Here is a 12,895-nt window from a genome sequence, read left to right on the forward strand (position 1 = left end):
GAGCAAGGTTAAGTACTTTTCAAATCGCTTGAGCAAGATGTAGGATCGGGATTTCTTTCCCCCTAGAGTAATTTGTACTAAAGAGATCGGCGGCGACGCCTTTTACTCCTCCCCAAACGCAATAAGAGGCAAATATTTTAACAATTTTTTTTATTTAATTTTTTTTTTTTTTTTTTCGAATTACACACATCACATTGCTCGTACCAGGAGACTCATTTATTGCTGATTGCGCTATAATTTATAAAAACAACTTTGAACGAAATATCTCGATGACAAAAAAAATCCATATCACAAGAATGCACGCAAGGAAATCAATATAATTCTTATTTAACAGACAAATTCAACAATGACAATAAATAAGTGCACAGTTATGTCGGGCAGGCAGCTTGTAGTGTAGAAAATGATAATGGAATGGGGCGCCCCCTCATAGGAGTATGCTGCGGACCGCCTCGTCCAGGGCGGCGTCGGACTCGCCGCTGGTGGCTCCCATGTCGGCGTCCAAGCTCCCGCCGTAGTCGGAAATGTGCGCGTTGTGGCTCTGCTTCGCCATGGGCAAGAACTCGACGTCGTCGGGAACGAAGTAGGAACGATGCTCGGCCGGCGCTCCCATGATGCTCTTGATGGCACTCTGCACCTGGTCCGACGCGCAGTTGCCGGACGGCCCCACGTCCGGGAATCTCTTTTGACGCTTAGGAATATGATACCCGACGTAGCTGTTCACGTCGGATTCGTCCCCGATCCCGTTGGGAATGCCGTCCTCCAGGTGGTCCTCCAGCCCGTCCAGACCCGACAGGTCCAGATCGGGCGGGTCGTCGCCGTCGTTCGGCGGGTGGTGGACGTAATCCGGATCCCACGTGGAACAGCCCAACATGTCGAACTCGTACTTCACTTCGCTGTTAGTCCTGTTGTAAGCCAGCGAATCGCACGACTCTTCCGTCCTCGCGACGGGCGGCTCGAAGTCCGCCAGGTCCTCGGCCCCCGGCTCGAAGTCGCCCATATCCATCTCCATGGGAGATATATCCAACTTAATCTTACTCACCACATCGTCTATCCTATTATCACTGTGAAAAGATTCACGAGTCAATGCGGCGTGGGGATACTTGTGATTAGTCTTCTGCTCGCCGCCCTTGGAGGTCGGCCTCGCGGGCCTACAGAGCGTGCTCTCGCCGCTCCAATCACAGCTGCTTGTAGTCAATTTTATACACGCACTATTGAACTTAAAGCGTTTGTTAGTCACTGGTTCCTCGGAGTCGCTCTCGGACAGCTCCCGGGGTTTTATCACGATCCTTTTCAGGGTGGGAGGGCTGCGCTCGATGTTGTCGTCGTGCCTGGGAACCATGATGTCGGCACAACTGTCGATGACCGGCGCTTCCAGGTTGTCGTCGTCCTTGTAGTTGGGGGGGGTCGCTGTCCTCCTGCAGGTGTGGATCACTGAGCTCGTGGGGGTGCTCCGGGTAGTCCTCGGAACTCGCGCAGGGTTCCTCCACTTTCGACTCGGAAGGCGCGGCTTCGCAGGCGGACAGCGGCGGCGGCGGAGAATCTCTGGAGTTCATCAACTTCAGCCAACTCGGAGGAGGAGGCGGGAGAGATAAGGCTGCAAAATACATTGGAATTAGATAACATTCAATTTATGATAATTAGTTGAATGCTTCACTTGCCGAATCGACTAACTCCATAACACAAAAAGTAGAGAATAGTTATGAAGAAGATGGTGTTGTAATCCATAGGAGTAAATAGGCCCCCAAGTTACATTTTCTGCCACCACATGGTCAGAAATGTACTGTGAACCAAAACTTCAATTTAAATTCCCACGCTAAGCATTGATAAAGCACTATCGAAGCAGAAATGAAGATTTTTTTTTTAAAGTGGAGTCAATCGATTTGGCAATTGAGGCATCCATTTAACACTCGAATTACCGGAGGGGTCATTTTGATCCCTAAGCAAACATTTTTGCTAACTGCTCCTCTGTATTTTCACAAATTGCTTTATCCTTCCTTGACTTTTGCTAAACCATCTTTCTGTGTAATAATATAAAGTTTTCAAGAAAATTGAATTTTTTTAAAACCCAAACAAAAGGGTTATACCTGGAAGTATAGACAGCTGTCATTTCGACCCCTTCGAGGGAAAAAGAAATGCAAATATATTTGCTGATGCTGAAACAGAGCAGAAACTCGAAAATGACTCTTGGAACATAGTATTATAAGAACTTGAAGCATCCATAATGCTTTTGTACATGAAAAGGAGCATTAGCCACTAGTTTCAGAAACAACTCAGACAGCACCAGTTAGTTAAATGGCATTTAAGAAAATTTTTGAATATTTCAATTCATATCCTTAAAATCTCTGCATCCTTTAAATAAACTATTTGCTATAAATATATTTATTTTAAACTATTTTTTACAAATATTTAACATTATGTAGGGAGCTGTGCAGATTTCTTCTCGGAGGGTCAAAATGACCCTCACTGTAATTCTAGGTATGCGAAGACGGTTGCAATTCTAGTGTTGAATTCAAAGACCTTGCAGTTCAGACATTAGCATACAATCAGACCACCGATGAGATGGAAATGCAAAGATCTGGTTTACAGGCAGAAATGGATGCATCAATTAGTGTTCAGGTATGTCAGCGTCTGCAGATGTATAAATCTAAATGAAGCAGAGTCACATTCAAAATAAGCGGAACACGCACATCAAACTTTTACTCTCCCCTCATTCATATAGACTAGTCTTAACACTAGAAAGACGGCGTTTTACGTATACCTAGAAAGACGAGCAGCGGTCACATTGACCGCCGTACTTAATAGATTGGAAATTTCCTCCTTTCGAGATTTTTAACCATAGAAAAAAGTTTTATCATCATATCAGAGTTTAATTTAACTATTTAATCGTAATATAGTCTGCAAATGAGTCTCAGATAGCTTTTTTTTAATTTTATGTTCGATCAAGTGAAATACACATGCTTTACACCATTGGCATTGAGAAAGAGCAAATTTGTACAAAAAAGAGGAAATTTTTACAGCATGTAATAACTAACAAGTACTATAATCAACCATGCATGTGTTGGTTTAAAAATATCTTAATATCGCAAGATACCGTGCATTACTATATTTTACAGTATAGCCATTAACAGTTTTTTTTTTTTTGGCAATTAGAACAAATGCTCGTAGTTTTATTTCCGCATAATTTAATTTCACACTATTTTAATCTTTTTTCTGAGGTAGATACTTATTTATATGCCGCAAAATTGATCAGTGAAGGGGACTTGGAGGAAATTGAAATAGGAGTTCTGTTTTTTGAAATTTTCCCCTTTTTTTCGGCGTCGGCACTTTTCCCTTTTTCTTTCACTACTTTTTATATTTTGAGCATCAGTTTTTATTAGCGAGGTTTCTTCTGATTCTAACTCAGAAGAACAATCCTTTTCTGCAAATCTAGGCTCCGAAAAATATTTGCACTAACCTCATGAAAGCAAACTATTCTCATCGCAAGGAATATATTTCTCTTCAGATAAGTCAGACTGTTCATTCGAACCGTAATCTGTTTTAGATATAAATCTGCAACTGTTTCAGGAGTTAATGTTCCTATAAGTTTTGCTTGTCAACGGTTCATCTCGACATCATGAAGATAATTGTGTGACTGAGCACTTCATTATCACCGAAGAAAATAAACGTCAATGCTTCAAGCAAAGCACATGTTTTGGTGCACAAAACAATTCCAGCAAACATTTTTGGAATTCACCTGTTTATATTTACTTCTTTTTAGCCCCAAAGTAATTTCACGTGTCCCAGTCACATGCTTTTCAAATTTACCTTTCTCAACTTTGCCCCCTGTGTAGTGTGTAGATAGCAGAAAACTGAAACCATGAAACCAGCAGGTGTTTCGCATTTTCCTAACAGTTCAAAGAATTAAACCTGACCCAGCAGATACTACTCAAACTCAGAAGAACATTACTCACCCTGACAACTAACAATAGTCCATAGTACACACAACTGATAAGATGAAAAAGAAGAAAGCGGATGCATAAAGAAAGGTTCACAAAGCGGTCAAAATGACCGTAGTCAGTCTTTCTAGGTATAAACATTTATAGCGACTATAATAATAATCCTAATGGACAAAAATTACTGTTGTAAGATCTTAATAAATAGTTAGGAAAAGTCACTGAAGGAAAAAGAGTTTGAAAATTAAACGCAGCAGATATAAGCATTTGAAAATCGTTTGCGGTCCAAATGACCGCTTCCGTCTTTCTAGTGTTAACAGGACATATGGCAATTCCATTTAATCTGCAGGCATAGTGCACCAGCCAATTTTCCGAGGAAAAAATCCAGTAGATTTTTACTATTCCTACAAGTACAATCATACAAAAGTTCTTCACTTCATACAGGCATAAAATTATTATTTGAAACATGAAACGGAAGAATAAAAGTTAAGTTAATGCTTAATATACCATTAAAACTTATTTCTGATCAAACTTAGTAAGCATTAATAATGTTGGTAGGTTTTGATGCACTAAAGTTACAATTTTAGCAGGAAGCTTTCAAACCATGGATATGTCTATGAAATCATTACAAACACACTTTTAAAGGGTTTTTTTTTCACAAAATTTCCTAAATAAAAGGATTTTCAGAAAGATTCACAAAATCAAGTAGATTTTTAATAAAAACGGAAGATCACGGAAATTAGTAAAATCTGGCATTTCAATACAAGGTGTAACAAAATGTTCGAAAACTTAAAAAATACTTGCAAAATTTATTTATTTAAATGCACTTTAACAGTACAGGGGAAAACTCCCATCAGTTAGTTTATTGGAGAAAACTAAATAATAATGCCATCTAGTGGTTACTAAATTATACCTCTCAAATAGTCGATCATTTGTACAAAACCTCGTTAAGGAGATGAATTGTTTGAAAATAAGGTCCCATCAGTCAAACATTCAACTGTGTTTTCTCAAAATTAGCTTTTTTTGACTGATAGGATTTTTTTCCATTTTATTTTCAATTCAAAAAAAAAAAAAAAGAATCTACATGCATTATTTAATTGCATTCTGAAAGTCACTAAATCTGTTCCCATCCAGACATTGCTGACAGAGCAAAACAAGAGAATTGCAAAAATAAAATTGCTTTGCAAGTGCATATTCTCAGACGTTGGATGTCATCAGCTGGTCTGTTGCAAGCTTTATTTCAACTCATGTAACCTTGTAAAAATAGAGATAGATATCCAGTGGTGTGATCTAGGGAGCATGCAGACTCTGATTCATACTATTCGCTAGTGTAGAAAGAATGTGAAGTTGAGTATTTTGATGATAGAGCATCCAATCTTGCTAGAATTAAACTAATCAGCGTCCATGTCCTTCCTAATCATATTATAAATCATATTATAACCATATGTAATCAAATTAAATGACAATTCTATTACACCATGGAAATAATTGTGTGTATCAAACATTTGGAAAATCAGGGTCCTTTCAATTTGTCTAATTCATCTATTTTGTTCAATCCTCCATTCGAAACTTTTTACAAATAAGTGGGCAAAATACCAGGATTGAAATCCTGAATAATATACGTGTAGACATGATCAAGCCTAAAATAAACAAATCAGTCCTTATTAGAGAGCATCCTATTCTGCAATCTAAAGATCAACTCTCTAAAAATTTGACAAGTCAATGCAAAAATTTAAAGTAAGATCAATACACTTTCAAATTTAGAAAAGTTGAAACATTAAATAGAACAAACAAAAACAACTAAATCTAAAAATTTTAAATAAGTTTTTTTTTTTTTTTTTTTTGCAAACAGCTTTTTGCATCCAAGGAACATTTAAATAACTGTTATGTGCATCCATAATAAATATTGCTTTTTTGTATGTCATAAAGAATTTCTAAATATATATATATATATATATATATATATATATATATATATATATATAATGATCAAAATTGATGTAAAATATTCTACATTTAAACAGCGCAATGTTGCAGCTAAAGTAGTTAAATGTATTGAAAATATAGTAAAGTATGTAGTTTCACATACACGGGTAGCACAGAAATAAGTGTATGTAACAACGAAGATAAACAACAATAACTACAACAAAAATGAACATGGAACGTTAAAAAATAAACTAGGAACATTGAAAACAAGAATTGATGAAATCATGGGTATTAAACTGCTGCTACGTTTACGAAGAGCTGGAGCAGCTGGCATATTGAATATTCTGCAAGGTTTCTGTGCGGGTCTTTTTAATATGTATGTGAAACTACATACTTTACTATATATATATATATATATATATATATATATATATATATATATATATATATATATATATATATATATATATATATATATATATATAAAAAACAACTTAAAGATATTTTAATGGTTTTTTGGTGATATTAGAGTCTAAATAATGATAAACAATAAGTATTATGATTTAAAATGTAGCATATTCAAAAGAATTGAATACATTGGCTAAAAAGGGAAAACAGAACTTTCTAAGCAAAGTCTTTTTCACTTACAAAGCCTTTGATTTGTGGGAGACAGAGGAAAAATGCCATATGTCCGAATCATATGTCTTTATACATTTCCCTCAACTTTTCCTTAATGCAGAACTAAAATGATGATTCTCCTTTTAATATAAAGACTTTAAATGAGAATAATAACTCCGAACTCATTTCTAAAGCAGCTTCTAGTGTGATTATAATGTCAAAAATCAGCAAACTTAACATGTAGGAATAGAAACAAAATGCGCACATTGCTAAAACAATCTTACCTTTCCCATCAGCTACTGCAGCTTTATCTTCTTGAAGGGAAGTTTGTTCATCCTCGATAAACAATCTCTCCATCAGAACTTGATCAGGTGTAACACATGGCCGCTAAAAGATCATCACGCAAAACATCAAAAAAGGCTTGGAAAAATCAGAAAACTAAACTAATGTATAACGTCTTCTATTGAAAAGAAATTAGTTATATAAATGAAATAAACCTTGGTTTAACAAACAGATCTTGTCTTGGTAGATTATTACCTTAAACGGTAGATTGGACAAATTGCCAACTTAAAATAAAATGTTACAGCAGAAACTATGTATTTTTAAAAGCCTCCAGAATGAAAAAATAAAACTATACGCATCCATTTTTGCCAACCATAAAACATGCATCTTATTTGCAATTATGCATTTATGCTCTCTTGCGCTAGCTCTCTTTTTTTTTTAAAGAAATTGGAAATCCATTCGTATCTGTTTACTTCAAACTTGCTCATTTTTGTTTAGCACTTTACTTCAAACCTCAATAGTTTTGTGTTTACCATTCCTTTCAACCTTGCTATCATTTAATGTTTAGTAATAAAAAACTTCCATTTGGACACATCCATTTGAAAATTCCAAACTTGTTGTATTCAGTCTAATACGAGGTTAAAATTAAAGTTATTTATCAGGCATCAAGAAGTTTTAAGGTTTGTATTTTTTCCTTAAAAATTCAGAAAGCCATGATGCTTTTCAATTTTCAATCTTGCTTAGTATTAATATTGATAACAAAAAATTTTAAAAACTTGGATTGCAATATTTTATTTCAAAAGTTTGAAAATATGAGCACGGCTCAAATTTTTCAATATAAAAAAAATACTAAGTCCTATTTTGTACGAAACAAAGGTGAAAAAAATCTTTAAAAAATATTATTTTCAATGATACAAAATAAGGTACTTATTATTTTTTAAACATACAGTTAGCGATACAGCAAACAAATGAAGGAAGGAATAAAATTAATTTTCTGTGAAAAAATACAAAAATCGACAAACATAGCAGTAGTTTCTTCCTACGGATTCGCTTCAAATAAAAAATTAGAAGATTGGGGAAATCCAGAGTATAATGTTAGGAAAGCCTATCTTGCTTGGTGTATTCTTTGTTTTTGTAAAGGGGGGGGGGGAAATAACATTTTTAAGATTTTAAATTGAATTGACATTTTTTCAAAACAATTAAGAAAAATCTGAAATTGAGATAAAACTCTGAATATCATGAATATAATCCATGTTTGAACAATATAATGATTTTTTTTTAATGGAATTCATTTATACTTAAAATTATTAGAAAACAATTTAGCTTTTTAAGTTGAGTTACTTACCATGCTTTCCTTAAGCTGAAGAAGCTGATATTTATTTTTCAACCGCTTCACTTTTTCTAACAGCTGAACAGACACCATGTCGAATGTTTCATCCGCTGTAAGTAAATAAGTAATTCGCATTGAGTCACTTCATACAGCTGAAGACACCATAGAGGAAAAAACTTGGAAGCATCAATTTATATTGTTTCTCATACCTTTATGAATTTCTTCAATTGATGGAACTTTGGAATTATACACGTGATATCTGAGGAGCCTGCTACAAGCATCTTGCTTAGACAAAAATGGTGTTTTGACATCAGGACTGACAACACCATTCTGATCTTTGATAAGCTGGTCACTAAAACTAATTTTAAAAAAGATATTTTAGCATACTTGCAAACACTTTCAATTAGTATAAATGGAAAGAGATAAACAAAAGAACAAACATGTTTAAAGTTCATAAATTTAAATGAAAAAAAAAAATGATTTTTTGAAAAATACAAGTCAAGCATAAGTAGATATCATTCAGTACACAAACCTATGATACCATGAGGCTACTTAAAACATTTTTTAAAAAAGATTCCTTTAATACTTTAAGAAAAGGCAGATTCAACAAGATTCTAAATCATAGAAAGAAACATGTTTCAAATAATAGCAAATATTCCTTTTATAATTTCAATTTTATTTTTTTTAATTAAAAATACAACTTTTTCACCTTTTTGAATAATAGACCTCATATAATACAGAAAAAGAAGTAATGAACTGTTTATCCATAATGCATAGAGAAAGTATTAATGTTGCTTCCAAATAGCACTACTGAATTAATGTTAAAAATATGAACAAGAATGAATTAAAAAAAATAAATGGAGTAAAAATAAACTTTTATTGGTTTTAAGCTAAAAAAAAAAAGAAAGCAAGCAAACTTTACAATACTACAGTAAATCTCAAATAATTATCAAACATAAAGATGGAATCGAGTAATATATAAGAAATGTAGTTCTTACAGAACAGGTTTAGGCACTGTGGGAACTCTTTTAACAGGTGATGGACCCTACGTAGCAAAAGAAATAAACAATATTAACAATCAAACTGAATATTCATACAATTAAGTGACTTAAAAACTACAAAAAAAAAATAATAATAATAATCAACAATAATAGTAATAATAAATGGATTCAAAACACACAAAAACATTTTAAGAGCACAAAATTTACTTTTAAACTTTTTTTTAATATGAACCTTAAGGGTGTTCATTTATTTCTTAACTAACAGTAAACTTGAATTTTGTGATATTGTAAGAACTCAATTTATAAGAATAGTTAATGTTTAAACCTGGTATGTATTTGTAACTGCATTATAACATATACGCTAACAGTACATTTTAAAACTTAGAATTTTCAAAAAAAGAATTTAATTTCTAGTACAGTAAACTCCTGATTATCCGCAAAGTAGGGTGGCACAGTAACCGCGGATAATCGAATTCGCAGATAATCTGCAAATTGGATTAAAACTATGCTAGCGTACGCAATAATTTCAAAGAGATCAATAACACTTTCATACATTTGAACTAATTAAACAATAACTGTATGAAAAATACATGCAAAAGCTAAAACAGGATTGCTCATTATTACAAACAGATTACACACATATGGGAACAAATTGAGCAAACAGATCAACTGCACCAAATCAAGCTAGAACACAAAAAAAAAGGCATAGGTGAGGGTAGACGATTATTTCTAGAGTAATCCGGCTACCTGTTTACACACCTAATTAGTTCAGATAAAATCAGTAAGTAGGGTTGATCTTGATCTAAAAATCAGTAAATATTAAAAAAAATGTCAGCTAGTTTAGCCAGTGTTTGGCGACCATGAAAGGTTTGATGTCATTGGAAAAGAGAGGGAAAAAAGAAATAAGAATATCTAAAAATAGATTTTGCACTTGTTTAGTTTAAAATGTGTGCATTTATCTACATTCAATCAATCATCGCCGACAAACAAAATTTCTTTGAAAGTGTGAAAAGCTCCGGATGCTTACGATTATCTGCCTTGTGGTTAATCAGAAATTTACAGTAAATAACTTACAATTATTTCAGAATAGTATTTATGCAACAATTAGCATAATGGAGGCAATCAGAATGATATTTAACAGATTATGCCAACAATTTTGTTATTTTTCTGCTTTAATACCAGAATAGTGTACTGAGATCATTTCTACAATGCCAAATATTGTTCAGGAATTGACTTTAAATTTAATTATAAATAATAACAATATTACTATTGAAAGAAAAAAAAACCTAGCAAGTCTATATGCCTGAAATTAACACTGATTTAAAGTCAAACATTTATATTTAAAAAGGATTACTTTAATTGGAACCACATTTGGACAAGGTGGAGCTTGCTGAGGCGGCTTTGATATCCTCGCTGCTACTTGTTGCTAAAAAAGAAATTGTTTAACTTTTAAAACACTGTAACTTGTATAGGATTCACAAAACAATTTATACATATTTTTCTCAAAAGAATATTTTCACCACAAAGATACATTGCTAAAAAATTTGTTTTACAGAAAGAATACAGAGCTTGTAGTGCCATTTTTTAAAAATATATTTTCAGATAAAATGAAGAAACTTTACATTTTATTAAGAAAGTAGATCGCAAATAAAGATGCAAAATTTTGATTCTGGATGCATAATACAGTCGAACTTGCTTATAACAAGAACGAAGGGTACGCGTTATTTGCTCATTATAATCGAGTGTTCGTAAAAAGCGGGTTCGTGAAAAAAATCATAAAAATTTATACATGCTTGCTTTGTTATTATTATATTTCTATACAGTACCAAGGAAGTTAGTTATATTCGATTTCAACTGTTTTATTGTATCTTTCTTGTTTTTGTTTTCGAGGAACAAAGGGTCCGAAAACAGTCATTTGCATCCGTGGCATCAAAACAGTTTGAAGTTTTCCTGCACTTTAAACGTCTACTATGTCGAGGGTTTTCTAACTTTTAAATTCTTCACATTAGTTGTTATGGTGGTAGCTTTCATGTAATTTTTAAATGCTCCTACTCCACAAGTTACAAAAAATAGGCCCTGTCATCACTCGTTCCCATGATTTATGTCTTTTCTCTATTTTTTGGTTGAATTCAAATGTAAATGAAATTTTTCCAAAAACAGAATAATCTTTTCTGAGGAGGAAATCAATAGACATTTTATCAATTAAATATTGCTCACTTTAAACAGAGTTTGCTCGTTAAAAGCGAGTTTTGTTCCCATAGACTTAACCTTGTACCAATCAAATCTTTTTAATATCCTCGCTAAATCCGAGTTCTCGTTAAAACAGGGCTTGTTATAAGCAAGTTCAACTGTATCAAAATTTTAGTAAACAGTATGTGTAAAATTTATTTGCAATCGAAAATTATATTTTACCTGCTATGCAAAAAATAATAATAACTGCATGATATACAGCCTTTTCAACTAAAAATCATCCATAACAAACAGTTTTTTCAAATTGTAATACAAAAATTCCATTGATAAGTTTCTTTTAAGCAACATGAATAAGAAACATACTGAGACCTTTTTCAGTGTATGAAAGTGCTCCCTTATATCACGTAAATACACACTAACACATGTGTACATTTCACACAGCGAAACTTAAGAAATTTCCACTAAAGATGATTTTCTATGATTTCAAATTTGTTTTTATTTCTACAGTTCACTCTCTTAAGAAGTTAAATTTGCTAGTTTGTTCCAGATAGTTGATATACAAGCCACAGCTGTTGGATGGGTGTCATAACTTTGATTGTAAACTGTAGAACTAGAAAGTAGCCTTAAAATGTCTAAAAATTAAATTTCTATAAATTCATTAAATTATCTTGAGGTTTAGTAATGAAAAATAAAATAAAAGTTAGCTAATTATGCTCTGCTTAACATCATACAACCTATCTGGGGAAAAAATATCTAAGATTTTCTTTTGCCTTGTTGAAGAGAACCAGGGGTCAACAAGGATTCTCTTCAACCAGGGTCGAGAACAATTACCAAGAAGTTTTGAAGCTCACCTGCTCACTATTGCAGCAAGTTGTTTTCCATCAAACCAAAAAATTTTGAAGTAACTTCTAACGTCATGTATAAATTACTCGGGTTTTATGGTTTTCAGAAAAGAGTTCCTTCTCCAGTTTTTTTATTGTTCAAGAATTTCACAGTTCCACAAAACTTTTCTACTTTAGTTTTATTTATTTTTTTAGTTTCTACAAATTTCTGAGACAATAGAGTGAGTTTTATTTGAAGCATTTGTGAAGATTACAAGGGGAAAGGTGTTACCTGCGTAGTTTCGACTTGAGTTTTACTACTCTGCGGATGTGGTGGTTGCTGAGGATGAGGTGTTTGCTGCTGATGTGGTACCTGCAACCTCTGCTGAGTTATATTTACAGTTTGATTAACCATCTGAAAAAAAAATGACAGCATTTCAAATTTTTGACACCAAAAATCAAATAGAATCTCAATATTTTTTCATGAGAAAAATTTCCTACGTCCTATTTCTGTCTCGTATGAGGCATAAAGAATGAAGCTATTCTATTTTTTATTTATCTAAACTTTGTTTTCAGCCTATTGTGGTAATCAAGATAAATGCATCTAATTATATTTCAACTTCTGTCTCATGTATAAATCTCCTACACCTGAAACTTTTTAATATGAATTCCTTCTTTAGCAGTATATACTTACCTCTACTAATCAAGTCTTACTCTTGATAGTAAAGGCAAATCTTAATCTACATACTCTCATAAGATTGTTAGAAAAATAGCCTTGGAAAAGCAACCATCTAT

The 12,895-nt window shown here is 33.1% G+C and overlaps 1 protein-coding gene across 1 annotated transcript in view; it reads right to left on the minus strand.

The window, feature by feature from the left end:
* Positions 1-13: 13 nt before the first annotated feature.
* The window catches only part of LOC129232161 (mucin-2-like), a 32,516-nt gene continuing 19,634 nt past the window's right edge, over positions 14-12,895 (minus strand). Inside the window, 8 exon segments of the mRNA XM_054866402.1 lie at positions 14-1,399; positions 1,401-1,594; positions 6,761-6,863; positions 8,104-8,198; positions 8,298-8,446; positions 9,087-9,133; positions 10,444-10,515; positions 12,393-12,515. Of these exon segments, the coding sequence (XP_054722377.1) occupies positions 425-1,399; positions 1,401-1,594; positions 6,761-6,863; positions 8,104-8,198; positions 8,298-8,446; positions 9,087-9,133; positions 10,444-10,515; positions 12,393-12,515 (1,758 nt within the window). The 3' untranslated portion in view covers positions 14-424.

Source organism: Uloborus diversus, unplaced genomic scaffold, assembly GCF_026930045.1.
Source record: "Uloborus diversus isolate 005 unplaced genomic scaffold, Udiv.v.3.1 scaffold_11, whole genome shotgun sequence".
Lineage (NCBI taxonomy): Eukaryota > Metazoa > Arthropoda > Arachnida > Araneae > Uloboridae > Uloborus > Uloborus diversus.